Source organism: Anguilla rostrata, chromosome 8, assembly GCF_018555375.3.
Source record: "Anguilla rostrata isolate EN2019 chromosome 8, ASM1855537v3, whole genome shotgun sequence".
Taxonomy (NCBI): Eukaryota; Metazoa; Chordata; class Actinopteri; order Anguilliformes; family Anguillidae; genus Anguilla; species Anguilla rostrata.
The window spans coordinates 16852798-16878596 of NC_057940.1; the positions used below are offsets into that span (position 1 = coordinate 16852798).

The 25799-nt window shown below is 43.3% G+C and overlaps 1 protein-coding gene across 4 annotated transcripts in view; it reads right to left on the minus strand.

Annotated features, from left to right (window-relative positions):
* Window positions 1-467: 467 nt before the first annotated feature.
* The window catches only part of LOC135260963 (rho GTPase-activating protein 18-like), a 29959-nt gene continuing 4627 nt past the window's right edge, over window positions 468-25799 (minus strand). The window contains exons 1-15 of one of the 4 annotated variants that reach the window (XM_064346727.1): window positions 22920-22988; window positions 12129-12316; window positions 11599-11819; window positions 9540-9624; window positions 8765-8892; window positions 8407-8572; window positions 8218-8309; window positions 7542-7619; window positions 6376-6535; window positions 5844-5926; window positions 4466-4663; window positions 3833-3970; window positions 2573-2703; window positions 2049-2107; window positions 468-1789 (exon numbers count right to left, since the gene is read on the minus strand). In XM_064346727.1, the coding sequence (XP_064202797.1) occupies window positions 1698-1789; window positions 2049-2107; window positions 2573-2703; window positions 3833-3970; window positions 4466-4663; window positions 5844-5926; window positions 6376-6535; window positions 7542-7619; window positions 8218-8309; window positions 8407-8572; window positions 8765-8892; window positions 9540-9624; window positions 11599-11819; window positions 12129-12316; window positions 22920-22951 (1851 nt within the window). In that variant the 5' untranslated portion in view covers window positions 22952-22988 and the 3' untranslated portion in view covers window positions 468-1697. Of the gene's footprint in view, window positions 1790-2048; window positions 2108-2572; window positions 2704-3832; window positions 3971-4465; window positions 4664-5843; window positions 5927-6375; window positions 6536-7541; window positions 7620-8217; window positions 8310-8406; window positions 8573-8764; window positions 8893-9539; window positions 9625-11598; window positions 11820-12128; window positions 12317-16695; window positions 16953-22919; window positions 22989-25799 lie in introns of those variants that run through there. The other 3 variants (XM_064346729.1, XM_064346726.1, XM_064346730.1) reach the window with 3 other exon arrangements.

Below are 25799 nucleotides of genomic sequence, written 5' to 3' on the forward strand. Positions count from 1 at the left end.
CAATGAATACAAAGGAGAGTCCATTGCTGGGTGTGCATGTGTGTTTGTGTGTTCCCTCTTTCCTGCATTCAAACCAAGAGTTGGACTAGTGCCCTTCCAGTTAATCAATATAAGGCTTTATCAGATCAAGCAAGACAAGTAAGACTGAAACAATTTGTGTACCCAGCTGATCTCAAACCCATATGCGTGACTCACGGCACGTGATCGAGGCCAAGCCTTGATCAAGACCAGAGAAATAAGTAGAGCTGACAAGATCGCTAAGACCTGGTAAACTCACTCACTTCACTACAGCTTATGATGTATGCAGTGATGAGAGAATCCAAAATACAGCATTACAGTAAATCAACTCTTCCAGCATATATATATATGGTCCCTGTTGGACTCGTATGTACTCTGTTAGAGTTGAATTAACACTGGACATATTACTGTGTATAATAATATGGCAAAAGAAGAGAAAAAACAGCTGCTTCAATGTTATATAAAGGTGATTTATACATATATGCAATAAACCTTACAAAACAGACTGCAATTCACTTCCTAGCTTTGGTTGAAGCACTACTACATCTTCTAGGCAAATAAGTCAATACCAGAATTTCAGATGCCACCATTATAACTGATAGCGTTTGATCAATGGTGTGATACGCCAACTGAAAACATATCAACCCAGTACACTTACCAGTCAAAGTAGGAAGCCTGTAAGAGTCAGCACTGTGTGTTACACTGAGCAGTCTCTCAGCTAGTTGCAACCCCACAGGATATTGGGCCTCTAATATAATATTTAAGGAAATCCTCCACTGAAGAAGACCAACAGGTTATATTGGCAGAGTTCATCCATACAGGTGACTTTAAGTAAGTGCTTTTCTTTTGCCTGGCACTGCTTTCAAAGACTGAAAGCAGTGCGGACGAGTGGTGCCCCCAGTCAGTGGTTGAGTACGCAGGCTGAGGGGTCTTTGGAGGCTGCACACGGCTGTCCTCAAAGCCTGAGATCAAGACCAGCTCAGTCCAGGCTCCGCCCCCAGAGCCGCACGCGTCTGTCCCAAAACGTCCCATCACGCTCTTTCTTTGCATCAAAGGTACCGAGGCTCTGCCTGGTCATGTGACCGTCGCAATTACATGGCGCAGGGTTCAATAGCGAACATCTCTCCTCAAACAGCAAACGAACAGAACAACAGACATAAAAACATGGTGTTTATACTTCACGGTAATACAAAAAGTGGGATAAATAAGTGGTATAAATATTGTTTGTACACATTTTTACAGTGCGGCTGCGTTGCCGTCAGCAAAAGACCAGCGAAGCAGCAGGGTCCGTGACTGCCGTAGGATACACCTTAAATCACGCTTTTTGGCGCCGCAAGTCCAGATGCCCTTGTTTTGGACCGTGGTTGGGCACACAGCTCAGTGAATCAATTGCTGTTATTAAAACACCTCAATCTAAAATCCATACACTCGCCAACGCCCTGCTCCCAGAACTTCAGGGTCTCCACAGGATAAGGCTTTCACGCAGAGACAACAGCCCAGCTGTTTGTAGTCCGTGAACGATTGGGCCGTGGTGCTGAATCCAGATCAACATCGAACCGCAGGCGCCTTCAATAATCCGAGCTCTCAATGAATGCGCTCACAGGGATGACCGCCAGAGGGTGACAGCTTGTATTGATATTTTATTTTTGCAGCAGTCTCTTACTGCTCGGGGGGTGTCCTCAGGTTGTTTTGGGCTTAAAGACCCATGTGCAGTTGGGATTGATGCGGTACAAATCAAGAAGATGCGTCTCAGGGTCCAAGCATCTCTCTCCTGAAATGGATTACAGACAGGTCAGTAACAGTACAGCAATGTGTGTCACAAATAAAAATGTAATGGTATGTTCATTTGCAAATGAATATAAGCTGTGTTCATTCCTTTGGATTGGAGTCTTAACTAAACAACAGAGGATCTGTACAGTACAGGGATCTGTGGCAATGCCTGACCACACAGTAATGGATGGTTAAAATGTGTGTGTTTATATCACTAAAAAGTGATTTATGTGAATTGCAGTGCAATCAGATGAACATACCTATGTTTCCCCCAACCTCAAATAAAAACCGTCTGGGCCTTCTGCCAGAGCCGCGGGACCTGCAGATAACAAGGGAAGGGAAATCAGCTGTGTCTAGAAAAAAGAATGAATATATTCAACATGTACACTCACACACACACTCACGCACGCATGCACGCACACACACTCACTCACACATGCACACACAGAGAAATACACACACACGCATGCACACACACACACACACACAGTCACTCACACATGCACACACGTACACTCACACAAATACACACACACTCACACATGCACACACACACAAATACACACCCACGTATACATGCACACACACACACACATACACACATGCACATACACACACTCACACAAATACACACACACTCACACATGCACGCACACACACAAATATACACACCCACACACGCACACACACACACACACACACTCACACGTGCACACACGTACACTCACACAAATACACACACATGCACACACGCACGCAAATGCCAAAAAATCTCCGCACTGACCCGTTCTCGAAGTCAAAGCGAGCCATAACATCTTTAGCCTTCGTCTCATTGTCCAGCAGTATCGCCATGGAGACCTTGGCATGGAGGGGTGCGTGAACGCGGATGACATTCTCACGAAGCAGGTCAGAGAACTGCAGGCACACAGGAGATTACAGTCACACCTCTGCGGCATCCCCAACAGAGCCGGCTCGCCCCAATAATCCACACAAGCTGCTGCTTATGGCACCGCGACCACCAGGGGGCCCCCTCATTCTTATAACATATATTCGTTATTTATATTGTTGGGTTTGGCGGGGGAAATCAAATCCTGCTTAGGGCCCCTCAAAGGCTATGGTCAGCACTGGCGACCAACACCTCAAGAGAGTGGAAAATAGGTACAAGGTACTTCCCTGTAAATAACCACAGACCCTGGATCAGTTTAATCTCTTTTCTGCCTTAAACTGGAGTCAGGATTAGCACAGAGGAAGCAGATCCTGGATCTGTTGCAGGAGGTACAAAGCACCAGGAGTGTAGTATAATACAGCAGTGTAGTATAATGGCTATAGGACTGGACTTTAAGGTTGTAGAGTTGATACCCAGGTTGGGCAATGCTCTTGTATCACTGAGCAAGATACTAAACCTGAATTGTTTCTGTAAAATACCAACATTAAATAGATTGCTTGGAACAAATGTAAATGTGTGTGTCACTCTGGATAAGATGAATGGAGTGTCTGCTAAATGGCTAAAATGTTAAAAAAGATGAATAGCTTTAGGGGGCAGTCAGCAGTCACTGTTCTGCAATGGCAAAACCTCTTCATGACATCTGATTAATGAGAGATTATATCATTAGAGACAGACCAGCAACGCACCCTTATTTAGAGCCCAAAGAGCAAGTGGAATATGGAGAGGTTGTGATCTATGCCATTCATTTAGAGAAATAATTTCATTCTCCAATTGAATTAATTGGATTGGCTAAATAAATTAGTGAGGACAATGCAGAAGGGACACAGAAATTAATTAATCAAAGCCTCTGGGAGAGAGTGCTCCCAGTGCAGAAGAGGGTCTTTGTTTTAGAGGGCACCTGCAGCGACAACCACACATGAAAATGTAAATGGAGCTTGAGATATTTCAGATTATTTACACAAGGAAAGTTATTAGTTGTGCTTCTCAACAATTACTTTGTAATCCATCAGCTGTGATGCCTTGCAGTAACCATGCTCAATAACTCAGACACATGCAATGCATTTTGGGTCTGGGTTTCCAGGCAACGCATTCACACACCTGAATCTTCTCCCGTTTGTCACGGTCCATGGTCCACCTCCGCAGCAGTTTCCTTTTGGCTTTCTCTGAACTCGGAGGCTTCTTGGTCACGGATGCCTCGTTTAGCTTGCGCAAGTGAGAGATCAGGAAACACGGCACCTGGACGGAAGGAGAGAGGAAGAGAGGGAGGGAGGGAGAGAGAGAGAGAGTGTCAAGGCCATGGCCAAGTTAACGTCCCCACTTTGGCCCTGAGAGCACAATCCATTAAGAGAGGGTTTACACCCCATTAAATTTCACAGCTGTAATTTGCTTTGTGCTTCAGGGCTTCAGGACTTCAGGCAGCCAGATCCCTAAATCAGAGCATCTCAACCCCCAGTCCAGGAGTCCGGCAGCCCAGCTGGGTTCACTGCTCTTGGCTTACTATCAGGAAAAGCCATAGTAGAAGAGTAGAGTGGTGCTTGAGTAAAGTGGTGCTTGAGTATAGAGGTAGTTGAGTAGAGTGGTGGTTGAGTAGAACGGTGGTTGAATAGAGTGGTAGTTGATTAGAGTGGTCGTTGAGTAGAGTGGTGGTTGAGTAGAATGGTAGTTGAGTAGAGTGGTAGTTTGAGTTGAGCAGTAAGTGTTGATTAGTCAGGCGCTCGGGGTGACACTCACCGTCCACAGCAGGTCCTGATTGGTGATAAGCAGACACACCAGGCGGGCCGCGCCCGCTGCCCCCTGCATCTCCTCCAGCTTGGCGCTCTTCCCGCGGATAATGAACAGGTTGGGAGCCACGATCATGGAGACGTTCCACAGGCCCATGCGGTTCTTGTCCTCGTGGGCCACCACCTTCCTGAGGAACTCCAGCAGGGCCTAAGGACCGTGGGTAGAAACATCAGCACCCCCTTTCACGTCTCCCCTTTCATGAGAATTTCAGCCATGTTAGGTGGATCACACCTCAGCTCACAGAACATGTGGTTCACAACTATCCAGGATAACTTCTAGATTCTATAATGCCATCAGTGAAAGATTTACTGTATATGGGAATAGCTGTTTTATTACTGTGCTTGTGGTATTCCAAACTAGAACCCAAGGACCCCCAGTCCCTCTGATGCATGGATCAGCAGAAATCTACCAGTGCTGGACTGAGAATGCACAGTCCAGCATTATATACTGTAGCTGATATATGGATTCTAAGAATTACTCATATGTTTCAAATTAAAGGCTCTCAGGATGTAGAGTAAAATAAGTATTAATCTTGGCTATAAGAGTCTGATGGATGAGGCTGAAGGTGTATTAACTGTGCTGGACTGAGACAGCTCATGAAACAAACACCTGTGGAGCTTATCGTGAATGATCTAACAAATCTTGCAAATCTCACAAAGTGGCACACGCAGGTCAAAGTTCAAAGAAATGTAGTCACTGCTGTTTTAGTTTGCATTGGGATATTACATTATATACACTTCATGCATTTAGCAGAATAATACTGATAATCCCATATCCAGAATAATGTACATAGACTCCTACAAGAAATTCATTTATGGATATCCATGGACATTTCAGTGAAGCAAATCATGTGGAGTACCTTGCTGAAGGGTGCAGTGTTAATCTAGTGCACTGGTCCTGGAAAGCCGCAGGGTCTGCTGGCTTTTGTTGCTACTTAGCACTTCAGCAATTGACCAGTAAAAGCAATCAATTACACCGCTAATTCAGGCCACCTGGTTTCTTGGGTCTGAATAAGTTGCTGATCTGACTCCGCGCCTCTCCAGGACTAGGAGTGAGGATGACTGATCTAGTGTTTCTCCAACCGTCGTCATATAAATCTGCTCAGCAGGTGTGTAGAAGCAGCTCTTAACCTCCAGCACGAGACCGAATAACACAATGCCGCATGAAAACAGAGGGAATTTCCACTGCTGCTCTGTGTGGTGAATCAGAGCCACTTTTTCCGAGAACTGTTTCCAGTGAATTTTTTTGGCAGTGACTCTATGTGGTGGAGAAGGAGGCAGAGCTGGGAAAGATGGAAGAGCCCAGTGTGGCGACGAGGAGGTCCTACCTTCAGCATGTCTCTGTTGGGCTCCGGGAGCACCATGATGAGGAGGTGCAGGGCCTGGATCTGATGTTTGGACAGCGGCATATCTGACCAGCGCAGCCAACAGGAGAGAAAAACATCAGCATCACACTTCAACACTAGTACTGGCTTAGGAATGGAAAAGAAAACAACAGAAAAACTAGACGCTCTGCACCTGGAACATGAATCATTGCAGTTCATGCAGACAAAACTGCAGTTTTGAGATTCAACAGAGGGTGGCAGTGTTTATTCAATAAATGAAAACAAATTGTGGGGAATAATGGAGATCATTAATCTCTTCCTCAGTCTCTCATACCATTAAATATCTATTATCAGATTCTAAAAATGTAGGTGTGCAGAGTGAACCGGCAGCTGACTGTACACACAGTATGTGAGCACAATGAAGACGTGAGATCGCAGACTAACTGTTCGGAAGAGTGCTCGCATGGAAGTAGAATGAGTTTTTTGAGTTGCACGGGCTGAGTGTGAGTGTTATTCTGGAAGGAGGAAGACTCACTGAGCACGGCGAGGAAGGCGGGGAGGTGCTGCAGCGTCAGCAGGGGGTAGGGAAGCTCCCGGATGAACATCTTGAGCAGCCCGGCCGCGTCGTTGTGTCGTACCTGCTCCCAGTCAAAGCGGTCCTCGTAGAACTTGGCCTCCAGCTCCTGCCGTAGATGCTGCCCACAGAACCCGCGACACGTAAGAACACGTGAAAAACACGCAACACACAAAACTCCCTCAGCTCTTTCTGCTCCGTTTGCAGGGAACCTGTGTTGTTCTATGAGAGAATCCAGACCCGGGGAAAACATTTGGTTGGCCAGACCAGGCATTTCTATAAGACTCATGAAGGGGCCACTGATGAGGAATGCGGTCAGTGTTCCCAGCTAAACTCTTTCCCTGGAATGTGTTCTGCAGCAGCACTGGCCTTTCTCAGGGAAAGGTATTCCGGGCCGCAATTGGACACACATGGCGAATGGGAATTGTTGGGTAAACGACGGTTGGTTTTGCCCATGAACAGAAGGTGCCCTTTAGTACGGCTGGTCTGGAGTGAACCTCAGCTACGCCAGGGCAGCCCACTTTCCTGTGTTAACCGCTTCCATGTGCCATTTCCTGTCTTACAGGAAACTCAATACCTGCAGGGTTTTTTTTTAACTTTCAGAAGGGCTGAGCTTCATGGCGAGGGCTCTAACCCACCATGGCTCCACAAAAATCAAACTGAAGCAAACCCCCCACCCCCACCCCTGGTTCCCTTGTGCAAATGTATTTTAACAGAGAAAGGAAGGGGGGCACATGAACACTGTTCCTAACATCCCACAGAGTCTGGGTCATAATGCCCACACATTCATTGTAATACCTGCAAGTTTTATTCTCATCTACAGCTTTGCTTTAAACAACAAATCTTGCAAAGTATTTTCGGCAGTACACCATATGCATTAAAATGTCATTTTCATGAGAATGACTGTAACATTTAAAAATACATTTTTAAGTACCTGCACTATATATATATATATTAATACAAATGTTAATACGTACTTATTCCTCATACTACCATGCATTCAGATACTATGTTTTCATAATTTTTTTATTACATTTTTACATGAGTAAACCATAGGTCGCATTTGGATGACAGGTAATAGGAAGGTTGTGGGACTGGGTTGGCATGGAGATGCTGCGTGACCTCACCTTGACCCTGGAGGCCGACCCAGGTACTCTCAGAATGCCCTCTGTCTGCAGACCTGTTTGCTCCAGCTTGGACAACAGCTGAAAACACACACACACACACAAACACACACACACATGCACACACACACAGATTCAGGGACTTGCACAGATTCTGGGGCTTGCTTTTTGAGTCCATGCTGCATAGATTCCAGACACATGCATTAATTAATGCATTACATGGAAGTACAGATCAGTGAATCTGGCTTTGTACAGAAATTGAAAGGTTTGAATTGCAGGTTTATAGCTTCCATTGAAAACCGGACCAGAGTACTTTATGTGCCTTTACCGTATAACTACTGTACATCTCCATCTGTATAAGATGATATAAGAGTCGCCCTGGATATGGGAGCCAGTTGAGCAAACATGTGAAGTAATGTCAGTTCATTTGGAGGGTATGTGATATCATGTGATACAGAAACATCTCCTTCGTGAAGGAGGAACAAGAGTTTGCAACCAGTCATGGAGGAAGTTTTTTGATCTGAGTAGATATCCATAAATACCCAGAGTTCCACAATCGGGTCACAATCACGATCTGAGATTTCCAGTCAGTACTTGTCAGGAGATCGACAGCATGACCTAAAGCCTGAACAGCTAAAGCTGGTGATTTCCTGGACTGAGCACACTGGTAGCTCCTTACCTTTCTGAAAATGAGGGGAACTTTGGACCCAGGGAGTTTTTTCTGGTCGTTTTCCAAAAGCGTTGCTAGGGGAACTCCAAAGATGCCATTCTCTGCAGAGAGCAAGAGGAATGGCGATAAGCGCAAATTAGCAGCGGTCGCCAAGGCGACGGTGTCCGCGAACAGTCTGCCCCGCCTTCCCCGACCCACCTCGAACCTTGCTGCGCACCGACCGGCTCCTCTTCAGCTCAATGCCCAGCACGTCGTAGAAGGTGGTGAGCTCTATCAGGGAGATGTACCCGATCTTCCTCATGTCTTCAGAGGACAGGTCGTCCACTCGGGTCAGTCCAAGTTTGGGACACGGGGGGAGAAATATCTGAGAGGATGAGAATTGGGAAAAAAGAAACGCATGTTGACAGAAACCAAGCCAAAAAAAGACACAGTCTTATACGGGAAAAAGGGGAAATGGGGATTCCCGGTTCCCTAGAGGTAATGCGGTTGTGGTTAAGGTAGCTGAGGGGGTGTGGAGAGGGTGCTGGCATGATGATGTCATGGGAATGTCACTCACAGGTGGGGGTGTGTCCTCCCTGCTGACCCTACTGCAGTCCTGGCAGTTACCCTCCTTTCTGCGGGCGGCCACGCCCTCAGAGTACGGCACATCAAACGCCAGGGTCTCCTTCACCGGCTGGATCTCCCCTGCAACGGCCCAGGACATGAGAAATGACCACAGACACACACACGCACACACACGCACGCGCGCACATGCACGCATACACACACACACATGGATACACGCATACACACACACACACACACACACACACATGCACACGTGCACGCATACACACACACACACACACACATGGATACATGCACACACACGCACACATACGCACGCGCGCACATGCACGCATACACACACACACACACACACACGGATACATGCACATACACACACACACACACACGGATACATGCACACACACACACACACACACACACACACATAAGCACACACACACACACACACACATACACACAAGTACACAAGTACACACATACGCACGCACGCACACATACATACACACGCACACACACCCAGGCACATGCACGTGCATATGTATATGCACACAAACACACAGGAAAGACACACATATGCACATGTACACAAACACACATAGAAAGATGCACACGTGCATGTACACAAACACACAAAGAAAGGCACACACTTGAGTGTGCATGTGTGCAGTGCAGATGTGTGTGCACAGTGCAGGTGTGGGTGTGTGTGGCTAGGGTGCTGTTTTCGCTCTCCCCACAGAAACAGACGATCTGATCTGGCTCACCTTGCACAGGGGTCCAGAGGGACATTTTGGGAGGGGACTGGGTGTTGGGGGCGGACGGGGAGACGGGGTCACTGGCACGTCCAGACTGTGAGAGAAAGAGGAAGTAACCACATACATCAGTGCAAACTGCAGCCATTTCCCTGTGCAAATGAACCATGAGCAACAGTAATGCTGTTTCTTCATTAGGTACATTAGCTGTAGCCATTACTTTCTGAAGTAGCCTTATTAAATTAGTGAGATGTGCCACTGCCGACTTCAATGCTGTGGGGGTCAAATTAATGAAATAAATGAAAATGAATGCATATTAAAGCCAAAAGCTAAAGGCAAGAAGAAAACAAATGTAAATATATGTCTACATATTTATGAGTTCCACATTTGTGTGTGGAATTAGGAGAACTGAGATTACATTCATTGTACAATACACTACATGTACAAAAACTAAATGTACACAGAAAACATACACAAAGCGGCAATCATACTAGTATTATGTAATAGCAGTATTTTTAGATGTATGTTTGTTTATATGGCATAAGCAAACTGTAGGCACAAAATCGACCAGAGGAGTTACAAGATAGGGAATACCCCGCCGACAGAAACTACCCCTCCCCGAGCTATGGCCAATAGTATAAACCTCCTGCAGGAAATACAACCATTGTTGGGGGATTCCATGGTCAGATGAGACCACAGGCCTCAGTCTGATACTGCACTCAAGACCCTCTGATTTGGCATAAATATATTCTCTAAATTTGGCCTCATATTTTTTATTTTCAAACAGGTACTGAGATGAACCGTATTACGTTTTCATGAGGCTTTCTAACGTAGGCTCACAGGTAGGCTCACAAGACTTTATGTAAAGTTAAATAAATGAAGGATGTCACGAAAAGTACATAAAAATGCTCACTTCTCATACCAGGAGAGGTTAAGTCTGATATTGTAAAAAAAAAAAAAAAAAAAACGCAAACGGTCATTTTAAACAACACATAAATTATTAAGTTGTAAATGTCTCCATCGCAGTTTTATTACTCCACAATACCGTTACGGTGTTCATGCTCCAGTTTGAATGTGAATGCCTTGAACATGAAGTCAGGCCCTTGGCTTCCACTTGAGCCGGGCACTCAAGCCAATTCATCTGCAATCAAATACCAGCAGAGCTACCGGACTACAAGTCACGTACATTTCACCCAGTTAAAAAGGCCTTTTACTGAAGCAGAGAAAGATTTAAAAAATGTCTGTGTGAGACAGGGAAAGAAAAAAAAACATTTTCTACTTTTTTTACAATATTAAAATGACCCATTTGTGCAAACTCTTTTCTGGGCAAAAGGCCTTAGGCCATCAATCATGGCCTTTTAGCTTCTTATTATGTTCTAAGCAGCTAACAACGCAAAGCAAATCTGTTTTCCTTTTTAACAACTTCCAGGAAATGGGGGTTTCATTTACACGCTGGTTGCCAATCTTAGATCAATCGATATAATGGCCTTTCATTCAGCATGTCTTCAGGGCAGACCGACACAGTGTACAAACACTTCCCCTAATTGCACTCATTGTTGACAATGTAGACCATGAGAATGGGAAGGGGGGGGGGGGGAGGGGGGGGGTTAACAAGCCCCACTGATCCCAGACCAGCTGTGTGTGAGTGACTCATCTGACAATCACGCCTGCCAATCGGCTGAGTCAGCGGGAAAGCTGACCGTGCTGTAAATACCGCGCATGTCTTCTAACCCCACCCCCCTGAGCTGTTCCTGTCAGTTTCTGTCACAGACAGGAAGGGCTTGTCAACAGCTCCCTTTACCTTAGAGAGCCAAAACAATGCCAATACTCACAACTCCTGCATTGAACCACTCCTTCACTGCTCTGGAATTCAAATGTTGTCAATCAAAGCAGCAGGTATAGAAATGCTACTCCTGGGACTACATGATTTTCTAACCTGTGGGGGTTGAAATCCAAGGAGAGTAGGGATAACCAAAGTGGATCAGATTGAGTATAACCAAAGTGGATTGGACCTAATGAGAGTGAGGATAGCTAAAGTGGGTGGGATGTACTGAGAGTGGTAGGCACTCACCAGGGGTTCGGGGGTGGAGAAGACATCGCGGACGTGGCGGATGGGCTGCTTGTTCCTCTTGCGCATCGTCTGGGTGTAGTTATCCAGCCGCTTCTTGACGAGGGCTGCTTGCGTGCGTGTGAGGGTGGAGAGCAGGGCTTCGGCGGGACCGTCACCTGGCGCCCCAGACACCAACGTGGACAGCCCTGCCTCGTTAAGCCACGCCTCCTCAAGCTCAGCCTCTGAAAAGCCCCCACAGCGCCCCCCGGGTCAGCTTATCAGTCATGCACAACACAAGGCAAATGCAACACAGGCAAAAGAAGAAGATTCTTTCACAATCAGGGATTTACTTTGGGTGATAATGTGATACCAGCCCACTGCTGCCTGCTGAGTCTGGTGTGGAAAGAGCCTATTGCCCCACTGACTGCAGCAGACAGACAGGTCTCTCTGATCCTCTCTGAGGCCTCGTTTGAACACGTGTACCACATTAAAGAATGGATGCAGGACGCTTCCCCCTTCCCCAGAATCCCGTGGGGCAGGGACCGACGCACCATCGACACTGCGCTCCAGCAGCTCCTCCTGGCACCCGTCGCCATTCTCCTCCATGCTCTTCACCTCACTCCAGTAGTCCTCCATGGAGTTGAAATCCAGGGAATTCTGGGACACCGAGCACCCCTCAGGCGGAAGGCGCAATGCCTCCTGGGATATCATACTACCGAACCCTTGGTAGCACTGTTTCCTACAGACGATAAGAATGGACAGTCAGAAGAAGTAAAGAGCAGGTAAAAAAGGGAGGTTTATGCCGAGGAGATTAGTTACAGCACTGTGATTCAAAATGTTCCCCTGGTGTGAATTCTCCTACACAATCTGTCCTCCCTCAGTTTCAACCTCCATCTGGTTAAAGTAAGATAATAACCAGAAATGAGGACTACAATTATCCATCATTTTCTTTAAAGGAAATATGAGATGTTTTGAGCTTTATGATTGAATACGCACATGAACGCAACACAAACACAAACTGCATGCAAAGACACACAAAACCTGACGCACATGCGCTCACATACACACTGTTACTGATACTGTAGCACGTCTGTTAAATTTAAAAACAGGGTCGCCCGGTGCCTCACACATGGAGTCGGATATTTATATCCCCTAACCTATATTTTCCACGGCACAGCTTTTAAGTGGAAAAATTCCACTTCACAGACTAGACACATATTTGTATGAGATTACCACACACTCAGAAAATGAGTAGGCTACAGTTCAGCCCAAGTCCCTGTAGATTAATAGTCAACCCTGACCAATCTGATGACTTAACCATGGTGCTAAAGCAGCCTGCCACTTCTGAGCAGTGTTTTAAATCAGTGAATCCCTGATTACATCACATGTTTTAGGCCTGAATCATCCTGCGGAGTAATGAGCAAAACTGAAACGCAAAATTCAACCTGGGTTAAAAGAAGCCTCTCAAACTCTGAGTCAGACAGGCTCCGTTTCAGCTCTGCCTCTGTAATCTGTTTACGAGAACCCGCCGAAGGCTCTGTGCCCATGCCGTACGCGATTTCGCTCTTTTTAAGCGAGAAAATGGCCGTGTGAATCGGAGCCATGTGCAGTAGCACAGACAACAGTGTCGTTAGAGGACCCTCCGCGTTCACTTGGTTCCCAGTCCCCCGCTTTCAGGGGTGGCCTGCCACCCATTAAAGAGCCGTAATTACCAGGAACATCATGACATCATCAAGCCTTTTGTCCTTAATGAGGATTTATGGCTGGCGGGGAGACATTAACCTCTCGCGATCCAGAGGCTCCCGTGCCTTTCTCCAACACTCCGCCAGATTTTATCCATTTAAGCAGGAAGCAGACCTGTGGCCAGAGGGAGTGTACCATCTAAGAGCCCCACAGTCCAACAAAAACAAGTTTAACGTCAGACACACCGCAGGTCAGACACAGCAACTGACCCCCACAAGCACACCGTGGACATCCGGTGACCTTATAAGAAGTGTTTCTTTATGGCGCAAGATTTTGCACAAGAAATACGCTCTGCAATCTTAGGCTTTTTCTCTTAGTCCTCGGACAGTCATTGGAAGAATTGTTAATATCACAAATGCCCTCACAGGACACACAATTATATTTGAATGACAGCCACTGAAATTAATAGGCAGGGCCCAATTCTCCCTGCGAATCTGGGTATAGTAATCAGACAGTGTTTATGCATTATGAAATTAATGTTCCCTGGGGTACAGTTTGTCATTTTTATTGCCTATAGTGTCTGACTGGCTTATATTGGCATGGACTTCTTGACCTCCAGCTGTGATCGAATCAACATCAAAAAAACACACACAAACATTCCTCATCTAGATCATATGCAGTAGATCAATGAGGATGAACCCGTAAAAAAGTAAATGAAGTAAATTAAATAAACAATAACCGGCAAAACAGAAAGAAATATAATCCTTTCAAAGAAATGAGGAGCGGAAGCTGCTTAGACAGGTAACTTATCACATACCACAGCATGGCACAACAAGGCTGCCTGTGGACACTATCTCAGATATGATAAGCATGTCATGCTTGCTGAAGAGCAGGTTTCTGAGACCCGTGGAGAATTACTGCCTTAAATGCAGCTTATCAGCAACACAGTAACACTTTGTTCGACTCCTGCGGCTTTTGTTTCACTGTTAGTGTACCTCATAGTCAGGAATATAAAATGCAGGGTTTTCTCCCTTTTGTGCAACTAAGAATTCTCACGGCGTAGTTTTGGTCCTGTTGCTATGGCAATGTCTGCCTTTTCAGGGTAGGAACCATCAGTAGACTCACACAGCGTCCCACAGACCCCAACCAAAATGACCTGCACCACGTGGCCACAGCACTGAATCATAACAATCCGACTTAAGCTATCATAAATGCATTAGCACTAATGAGTTTTATTCCAGGCAGCCTGTAAGGAAAGCATTCCAAGCTGATGTATTCATCCCTCTACTCTCAACTTGAGGCTCACTTCAAATGGATCCAAACCTATTCTGGCTTGTTTCTCCTGAACTTCCTCAAAATCCAGTACACATTTTTCTTGTACTTGCCATCACCAAGGCAAACCTTCACAAGCCTTCATGGCATTCATTTTGCACTTCAACACTCATCTGAACCCATCTTATAAAAATATAGGCCTAACCGTTTCACAATAATATAACATAGCCTAAATGCTGTTCAAATTTAATCATCTGTGATAGATTGTTACAAAATATCCACAAAGTAGTCATAGCAACTCACGAAATATCTTATCCATGTTGTATTTTTACCCCAGTGGAGAAACTCATCAGACGATGATAAACCACAGGTAAATTTACATCCATCGTCAGGAGAGTTTTTCCGAAGCCAGCAGAGCTGCCCACACTCACACAGTAAATCAGCCCCCACGGTTCAGGGTTATGGTGGCTCATGTTGTTTCCACTGTCCTTCCAGGAATGCTGTATCTCTCTATGGTTTCTTCTCCCACTCAGGCAGAGAGACAAGCCTGAGCTAGCAGTGACCACAAGCATTCACAAACACACTCACTTTGAGCGTAGCCCCTTCCCCGACAAACAGAACACCCACTCTGACTTCTGTGACCTTTTCACCCACAACTTAATTAACCTCATTAAGTATCCTTGTGTGAGTGTGTCTGTCTGTATGTGCGTGTGTATTGTCTGTATGTGTATAGTGTGTGTCTGTGTGTGTATGTGTGTGTATGATTCATACAGATTCAAATACAAACAACTTAAATTAGTTCCAGATTTTTATGTTGTTCTTGAACAGGAGGTAAGTGCTTTTAAGGGAAAATGTGGAACGGACAGAAACAGACACACACACACACACACACACACACGCACCGACGCTCAAATAAACAAACCTTCCTTTCAGAGTACAATAAGAGCTTTACACAGAGGTGCGAGCAAGTCAACAGCAATTGAAGAAAGCGCCAAAACTAAGCGTCACCCTCTGCCCTTGAAAGGCAAACAATTTATGATCTCAAGAGCAATAATCACACATTCCAGGTTCACATTTCAGAAGGACTGACTCACTGCACGTAAACGACAAGAACATAACTTTGGCACGTGATGATGCAGACAGGTAGGTATGAATGGCATAGTTACTACGACCACACTGTACATTCATTACGAAACCTTTCTAATCACGCTAGGTATCGCTACACATTTCCTTAACAGGACTCCACTAGCAAACACAGCATGGAAAACTCAAACAATTGAGCCTCACAATCTGAAGATACAGCCCACACAGTGCCTTTGCTTTGCTTTTCCAGCAGCAGCCATCTGGTACAGTGAGCTCCGAAATGACAATAGACGGTACAAGCGCTCGGAACATTGCGAGAAGGCTGTGCTGAGGTCACTGGAAAGCTATGTGCACTGTAGTCTCCTCACTGACATCCCCCGAGCTGTCAATCATGTCACAGAGAATCTGAGGACGGCTACAGCGCTGCATGCTGGTATGTTGCAATACAGTCTAAAAACTTACTGTGGCTTTAGTCTAACTACTTCAGTTACTTTGTAACTACAAATGAATAGACAACTCCAGAATAACCTTCACATGTTCCACTTTTACAAAAACCATTTGTAAAAGTACATAGAAAATCCAACAGTTTTAATTTTTTTAATCATATTAAAATAACAATGAAAAGTCTTTAAAAACTCAAAGATTTTCCTCAAACGAAATCGCCAATGAAAGCACAAATTATCATGAAACATCTGTACATATGGAAGATTCGCAACATTACAAGTATACCGACCACCTTCCCACCGGTTTATTGGAATTTATTAACACAAATCTATAAAAATAGTTTTACAGTGAAATATGTATGCATTTAATGTGAAAACAATGCAGTTCTACTCTGGCCTTAGTTAAGGTCCTCAAATAAGCATAGACAACTATAAACAATTGTTCACTGATTTAAGACAAAGAACATTAAATAAGTAGCTAAAAGAGATGTGAGAGTTTATCGGGCATAATTATAGAGACAATTTTGAACCTCTGTATGAAGTCATATCATAAGTATCCCACGGAAATAGTCCAGTTTTAGAAGACGCAGGTTACTGAAAATGGACAATGGACAAAAGGAAAATATAAAGCGATTACCTTTCAGTGAGTCATCCAGTCAAAAGAGAAGACCGTATTAAACAGGCTGAAGTTCAGATGGATTTCCCTTGTGTGAATATGCTGTTTAGAGGGAACCACAGAGCGCTCGTGTGTGTATATGTGTGTGCATGCATGTATGCATGTGTGTGCGTGTGTGTGCGTGTGTGTGTGTGTGTGTGTATGTGTGTGTGAATAGTCTATCTCAGGATATCCTCTAGTGAAGCCAGGATCTGGTAGAAAGAGATGTGTTTCTCCGCCCCCATGCTTCCATATGGCTCCACCCAGACCACCAGTTTCCAGTGTCCAGCTTTTTTACCCTTCCCTTTACCCCTCCCCCTTTTCACCCCTCTGCTTCTTTCTCTTTTTTCCTCCCCCTGCCTCCTTTTCTCATTTTCCCCTCCCTCCCTCTCCCTTTCTTTCTCTTTCTCCGACATCTTTCTGTTTTGCCTTTTCTGTCCTTTTCCTTCCCAAAAAACATCTTCCCCTGTCAGGTTTAGCGTTGATTTATCTTCTGCATGTCCTTCTGCTGCCTCCTCTCTGTGAATGCCTTGTGGTGCTCGGGCATGTTTACACACTGGGACAATTAAGGAAAAACTGTCTAGAATGATCAGTGGGGTTTGCATTTTGACTAACAAAAAACTGTTGAAAACATTCCACCCCAGAACACGAACGTTAAATAGATTTTACATCACTAAAATCACTGCACAGAAGTAGCATTTTTATGTAACAGCACTGAACAAAAGATTAATGTCAGTGCATTGGTGGTTCGTGCAGAGCATTTTATGATACATTTTACAAAAATGTGGTTACATAATTTGAAAAGCAGTTCAAGTCCACTTTTCAATGAGCCTTTTTGAGAGTTGGATTTAAACAGCTAGAGTACATCAATTTTACTGCAGTTGTAAAGTTTCAGAAGAAAGGTACCCTCAAAATATGGGTCAATTTCAGGAATTAATCAATGCACAAACAAGAAAAAGTACATTGGAGTTCACTCTAATCAAACCAAAAGACGGATACCTTAAAAGGTATGGTTGCAAATTAGCCTCTTTGTCCAGGGGAAGCAGCTTGAAAATGTAACTTTGGAGCCCTGGATTGAAGACTTGGCCCCAAAGATTGTATGTAGGTCAGTCGTGATTGAGGGAAAATTGGAAACATGTGAGGTGAGAGAGGGCCCCAAAAAAGAGAAAGAGAGAGAGAGAGAGCAGTAACCTTAGAAACGAGCCAAGGGACCCTCCAATCATGACCTCACTCCTGCGGTCCAAGACAAACTCAACTAATCTGAGGGCAGTTCCTTATTTAAGTAGCTGCACTGCAGATAAATGCAATTGTTATTTTGGCTTTGTGTTAAAGAGTACAGGGTACGAGAAGCAAAATATCAAAATGTTTACTTGTCCGTGTCATTTCACACGGCTTTTTAAAGATAAATTAATGTGCCAGAGATGTGCCATTACTGTCCTGGAGTGTCGCAAGAATCTCATTCTCTTTTACCTCTTCCTGCCTGGACAGGAAGCGACCTCACCTGGTGTTCTAAGTATACATCGCTGACTAACTAACAAATAAGCCAATGAACCATTTAACTGCCTATCCCTTCAGGCCTTTATTTGATTATTATTTTATTAAACTATACTAAACTTCATTATGCTAAAATGTATTATACTAAAATGCCTCACCTAAACTATATTAAACTTTATTACTAAAATATATTAATAATAATGAACTCTATTACACTGAAATATATACTAAAAGTTGAAAAAGTATAAATATAAATATGTTTTATATTTTTATATTTATATATTTTTAGCACTTATATATTCAAATAGGCTAATACGAGCCTAGACTAGACTAGACTCATAGCAACGAACCTGGTCTAATCTACTAATCATGTTGCTTTTATTATTTAACTATCTGACAAGTTGGAACTTCACATTTAAAGGTATCATGTCAGTATGTTAAACAGTTTTGTTCTAGGAAACAACTTTAAATTATCCTCTAACCCCAATTACCCTGCGGCAGAGCGTTTTAGGGCTCCCCAGTATTTCCCCTTCCTTTCACAAGTGGCACCTGCTGAAAGGTGAGCACTCTTCTGAATAGCACACCTGTACTGCTGTCCTATAACCACACTGCTCTGCTCCCCTCTCCTGTGGCCACATGAATCAGCCTGTGGCCATTCCAACGTCACAGGTTTACTGCTCAGAGTTCCGTCAGCAAAGTGCTCCCTCAACAACTGACAGCCAACAGCAAAGACTGCCGAATGCCAGTTTTCTTTATGTCCAATGACACACAGTCATCCTGCCATAAAAAAATCTGATGTTTGATAGTCTAAACAATACATCAAAAAAGTCAAAGCCCGAATGACTGCAATGAGAGCTTAGGAAAGTAGACCATATAGCTAATATCCCAATCATATTAGTAAATACCTATGGAACTGTGTCTGAAGAATTATAATAGTCCACAGCAAATAAAAAGCCTGACTCCAAACAGCAAGCCCTTACTTTAGAAACTGTCAGTCACTGCTTTTTATACTCACTGTGCACTGGACATGGCTCAGATATGTCAATATAATCATCTGAGCTGCTGTGTATAGCTTCAACAGTAGACTTACGACATTCACAAAAGTCTTTAAAGGATGATATTAAATGTAAAATTAAAAAATGAAGACGTGGTAAAGAACAGCAATGGACTGGATTGCAAATCTGATTTTAAGGTCCATAAAAACTATTGTTTTATAAAATGGCCATTTGCCTCCTAAAAGCAACCAGTGTGAGAAATAGCCCATGACTTGATATGATAGTGTTTCACTAGGGAGCCCTGACTCTACAACAGACACTTCCTGTTTTCACAATGGAAGTAAGGAAGGCCTGGTGTGTCAATATGAGGTTTTTTTTAAATTTCCATAATAGTTCCAAAGCCACCCTTAAAAATACAAATGACTTGCAGAGACGGGCCACCATCAAAATGATGAATAATAATAAGCGTGTGATTGTGACTGACTTGTTCTAATGCTACGTTGCTAATTAAAGGGACAATGTTTTCCTTGGAACAAACCTCCCTCCTGTCATTTAGAACAATGAGCCAAAGATAAAGAGGGAGAGGTGCTCCCCTTTACTCTGGTGTACTTGCAGAGTTTTAGAGCACCAATCACACATCAGGTCAATGGCGATACCATTTTAAAATGCAGTTTTCAAATGTCTGCTGCAGTGTTATTAAAACCACCTTCCATGCCTTTTAAATGAAAGAGAGAAAACGCAACATCTCTTAACTCAAACCCTTGTCTGAATATATTATGAAAAGCAAGCTAGACTCAGCTCTATGTTCATTTAGTAGGAACATGAACATGGTCTTCCACAGAATTACCATCCACTGAAAGCTAACTGCAGAACACCAAGCACGCAGACTTCATCTGAACAATATTGCTTCAGAAAATTAATTTAATTCAATTCCCTCAAGTCTCTTTATCAGAGTACCAGGCTTTCTGCCCTCTGGAACAGAGGATTACTAGATGGAAGGGCTGAGCATTAAATCCATAATTGCCTCAATTTGCTAAAAATTGTGCGGGTTATAAACGGAATCAAATGATTCAGAATGGCCGACCGTACATTGAAGCCAAAAGGCCACAGCGACAATGGAGAAATTCTGAAGATTCTCCCTCATAATCAGATTGATTGAAATAGCATAGCTATAAAGCTCTCAGGAGAAAATCAAAACCAGAGAGTTTAGGTAGATTTTTAGTTTAGATAGAACTATCGATTCTGCAATAACAGTCTGGGTAAAAGGCTTCTCTCTAAACTAAAGGCTCCATTTTAAGTGTACATTGACTGCAGATTCCCTTCCACAGTGGAGATAAATCATTGCAAAAGACATTCAAAATTTTAAAGAATTTGCCCTCCATCATGTTTGCCCAAGCTAATGCAGACAATCAGTATCAAACCCAGGTTCAGCCCATAGCCACCACCTGGAAATCATTATGATAATTCCCATTGTACAGCTATGATGTTCCAAGGCTACAGACAAACAGGGAAAGAAATAATATCCACCGGCAAAGAGACAGCATTCATTTGTAGTGCAATGACAATTGCTATATATCGTCTCACATCATTTCCAGGCCTCTGTGTCTTCTAGAAGTTGGTGAAGCCTCAAATGACAGAATGAGCCAAAGGATATTCGACAGTGCAATAATACAAGAAAGGAGGTTTTATTTTTAAAAAGAGCATCTATTATTGAGAACAAAATCAAAAATGAAAGGAGCTTTTCACTTCATATGTGTTCTGCGTGAACTGCCTTCAAAGCCACTTCCTCTGAATTCCATCAGTTGAAAAAGCCTTAAAAGGGAACACAACAATATTGATTTACTGCCAAATTCTGCAAGTATTGCACCATGAAACAGTTCTAAATGATTTCTCTTCAAGGAGCAAATGTTCATATGGAAGAATGCATTCCATTTAGCTTAATGGATCTGAGTAATGAATTAAAAAACTGTAAAACACAACAGGTATCAAGCAAAATATGACTTTCAACAATTTCCTGAAACCAGCACCTCAAAATTACGCTCTGCTAAAGAGCTGATGCTTTCCCAATGCATTCATGGGACATTTGAAATGGCATGTTTTAGTAATGAAATCAGGCTGTTTTCATTCTTTAAGGGAGACAATGCGGAACATAATACGCTCTCCATTGTCTGCAGATCTAAACTTCAGTCCTGAAGGCGCCTACATTCAACAATAAGTAACAATCTTTCAATCAATAACACCATGAACTGAAGATGGTTACGAACTGAACTAAAAGCAGATGGACACTACTACTACTGCTACTATTATTATTATTATTATTATTATTATTCTGATGAAGGAACTAGGCTCAATTATGCAGAGACAAATTACAGGATTTTTGCTAAAGAGTTCACAGACACATCAGATACAGCATTGCAGACAGAAACCTTTCAGTGAAAAGTGTAAGGAATCTGCCACCTTCCTTCTAATTGAGGCCTTGAGTTCCAAATATTTTCCACTAAACACTACATTTGGAACACATTTGATTCTCTGAAAAAGGAATGGCGCTTGTTAGCCATATATAATCATTTGGGTCATTAAGTGAACAAAGAAGAGCAGAAATATAGGTTGAGCAATGCTTTGACATGAACAGGCTAGGTCAACTCCAAATTTGCTCAGGTTTTAACCAGACATAGCCTTGGCTACATCCTAGTCTGCTAGAAAACTCAACCAGATGTAGCTGGTTATTCACCTGAACGCATAAACGGCATTTCAAACTTTTCACCGACTTTTCTTCACAAAAATGTTCACTGGGATGCTAGTATTTATAAAATTGCAAAGCTCGCCCTCATTTGCTTGAAATCTGGGGTTGACCTTCTACAACATTGTTTTAAATGAAAAACATTGCCATTGTCTTTTCCTCACATGTACATCAATCAAGCTTGTCTCAAAAAACTGTTTTAATAAGTCAACTGTTTTAATAAGTCAACTCCTCAACAAGTTCAGTGGCTTGAGGCCAAACGAGCAAAATAACACCACTAACCCATTTCAGGAGGATCCTTCTACCTTTTTGTTCTTGTCCTTCTCAGACAATTTGTCATAAACTGTTCAAATTCAAAAGTGAGATTACAGAATTGCGAAATTTACTTCATGTCATTGTGGTATTTTTTCTCTCTCCTTTCATAAAAATATAACTACACGCTTACATGCTTTACCTTTGTTTATAAAGTTCAACAATTGTGTTAATTTCAGACTATTGTGCACTAACCTTATGAGGACAACATGTGTAATCCTTTGCCTATACTGTATTCCTGTTCCTTTCATTAACCCTTTGTTGTACACTTTCTGTGCAAATCCATTAAATTCAAGTTCAATTCAAGTTCAAATCCATTCAACAAAAGTTGTACTCGTACAGAACCGAGAATATTTTAACCAGGTATCTCTGTAGCATTAAAATTCTCATATGCCTTAGGTCCATCATCAGAGTCTTTGAAGCATTCTTCTATAACCAACTAAAGGCCTACAGTGCCACCAGCTGAAACCTGTTAAATAAGACCACACTAGGAAAAATAAATCACCATTCATCTGAACAACAATTCGTTTCCTTTTCCAAAATAAAAACATGTTGCCTTCCTTAAAGGGTAAACATTTTCCGCAGACCCTTTCTTCAAAGTTTTCCCCGGCCAAGCGGTCCTCTGTTGTGGTTACCGAGGCAGGAGTAACGAGGTAAAGGGTTACCTCCAGCTGGGGCGGAGACAGACATCAGCCATGCAGGTCCTGAGGGTTTGAGCTGTGAGAGACCTCTGACTGTTACTCTACTTATTCCTGCTCTTAAGAAGCGTCAGCTGGAATGCTGAAGCTAGCACCCGGAAGGTATCTTTCGTTTTCATGGTGACATCATTCTCCGACCGTCAGCAGCCCTGCTTTTTATTTGTCTGAATCACCCTGAGCCGCACTTTTCTTTTGCCAATACGAAGTTCTCTTTTCTTTGAAGGTTAAAGTTTCTGCACTCTGGGGGCAAATGAAGGAGAGCTAAATTCAGCATCACCAGATGTTAATGGAATTTTGCACATAAACTGGAATAAGTAACGTTCTTGGCTATACTATGACGAGAAGGAAAATTCTCGTAAACTGTATACCTCAAGATGTCAAAAGCACAATGCTGGGCAAAATTTCTCAGTCTGAAATAGTCTAGAACAAAACCACGCTACAATGCTTTAATAATAATAGATATAATAAAGTACAAGGTCATGCTACAATGCGATAATAACAATGCTATGATATATTTACCATGTTGTCCCAAACCTCATCTGACTGTCACAGCACTGTACCTCACTGTTGCAGTATGCTACACAGCAGTATACTGTACTAGACAGCAGGCATACTCCTGCACATTGTGCCCCAATATGACACTCTTACACAATATCAAAGTATACCTGTTAATAATAGTGCTGCCTGTGGTTTTTTTTACTTCCTGAAAGCTGTGTTTATTATTCTGTCCCTTCAGGAAGTAATTCCAGCAATGATAAGTTATAACCTTGCCTCTCTGATTGACAGAAGACGTTTAGTAACAGAAATGCCTCCAAGACTCAAACAATGTGAAACAAAAAACAGAAGTGAAAGACAATCCAATTTACCCTTGTGTATCTCATAGATTTTTGTTTCTTTTTACAGGCAGGGTCAATGGTGCAGATCCCCTGACCTTCCACGGACATACTGCACGGTCTGATCATTTAAAAGTCAATCATGTCTGAAGAAACTGACAGACCATGCCTACAAAATATTTTTTTACTTGCACTATAAATAAGTTTACTGTAGTTGTATATCTGAGAGAAATGAAATCTTCCTAAATTACAGGAGCAGTTATTATCTTGTCAGTGCTCTGACATGTGCCACAGGCTGGTGGGTGTCCTATTTTCACAAATGGAAATGGGTCATGAAGAACAAGAAAAACTAAGTGGTTTCATTTGCACCTTTCGGGAAGAAAAACTTCTTTTTTTTTGCACTGCAATTAGACAGATGCTATATTCTTCTGCTGATCACATAGTAACTCACATTAGACATGCTGTTTTCTGCCCAAGGCTTTTGAATGGTTTCTGCAGACCATGCACATTGCAGCCATTCCACAGAACAATAGGCTATCAGCACGCCGGTCATTTACAGATAGAAAAACACAGCAGGCGTCAAAAGGGGTAACAGTAATAATTCAAACACTGGCTTAAAATGTAAAGGACAGTGCTTGCGGAGCATGCAGCTGCAGGTACAGCTCAGTGCATAGCAGTGTGGGTCGATAATACCACAGCTAGCTCAGAGCTAGCTCCTATCCTTTTCCTCACGTGATATATGTACAAATGTTGTGCTATCAAGCTCACCAATCAGAGGATCGGAGGAGATTCAAACCACAAAGTAACCACACTGTACCACTGTGGTCAAAAGCAATCACATACTCAAGGAAAAAGAATAGTTTTTGTTCCAATGAAAATGCGAATTGTACACATGTACATCTCATCATTTATTTATTTATATTGAGGAATGAGTATCGCGGGAACCGGTTGCTATGGATTCCATTATCTTGAGCACAAAGGTCAAAGTACTGTGATGATGAAAAACCTCATGAGATTGACCCAAATACCACAGGGATTTAGTTAGAAAGCCCAGCGATACGTCTGACTCTGCAGCACATACGCTGACGTCTACCAACATAAACCATTCCATATGGTCTTCTGGTTCTGTGATTACTGCCAGCTAGATGTTCAATACTATGCATTAATCATTTGTACTTAATTGGCAGAAGCATTTATCCATCTGAACATAAAAAAGAGCACAGAACAGAAACTAAAGACAAGTAGCATAATCAGAATCACAGTCACACAGTCACCAAATCCATTGAAGGCACTGTACCAGAGAGCTATAACTTAAACATGAATCCCTTAGCATGAGCAAGTCCAGGATGAGATATCAATACAGTGTGCTAGCTACCTGTGGTAATGAACTAAGCAGTGTATTAACACAGCACTAAAGTGTCATATATAATGCATTACAAGAAGACACAAAAGAAAAACATTTTCTTAAATCACTTTTTTTATATGTCTGCTGACATATCCAGCTGCACATTGTGATCCAACACCTTTTCTATCACGCACGGCCTGAGTAATCACAGGCTTTTAAGAAGCACAAAGCCTGCTTTTGTACACTTGTCACTGAGCCTGTAAGAGAACAAACCGTCCCTAAAACTGAAAGTGGACGGGGGCTTTTCACAATAGAGAAGTCAGCTTAAGGTAATGTGTCTTTTCATTGGGGGGGCGGGGGGGGGGGTGTGGTTTAGACACACACAGCGGCGTTACAGTTTTGTGAAAGTAAGCCCCTCCCCCCGCCGTCCCTGAGAAGAGTGTGAAACAAGCACGCGACAGCCCCGCGAGTCACCGCGGCGATGGATGACAGCGGTGCGCGGATCTGCCGGAGGGCTGCTGGTGTCCCATGAGAGTGATGTCACCTGGGGGCACTGGAGCAGCGGCCCGTGGGGCCCGTGAGCAGAGCGCTTTGTGTGGAACAGGAGCTCCATGTTCTGAGATCTTATCTGGCACCTTGTGTTCCGCGCCATCCCCCTGTTCACCCTCC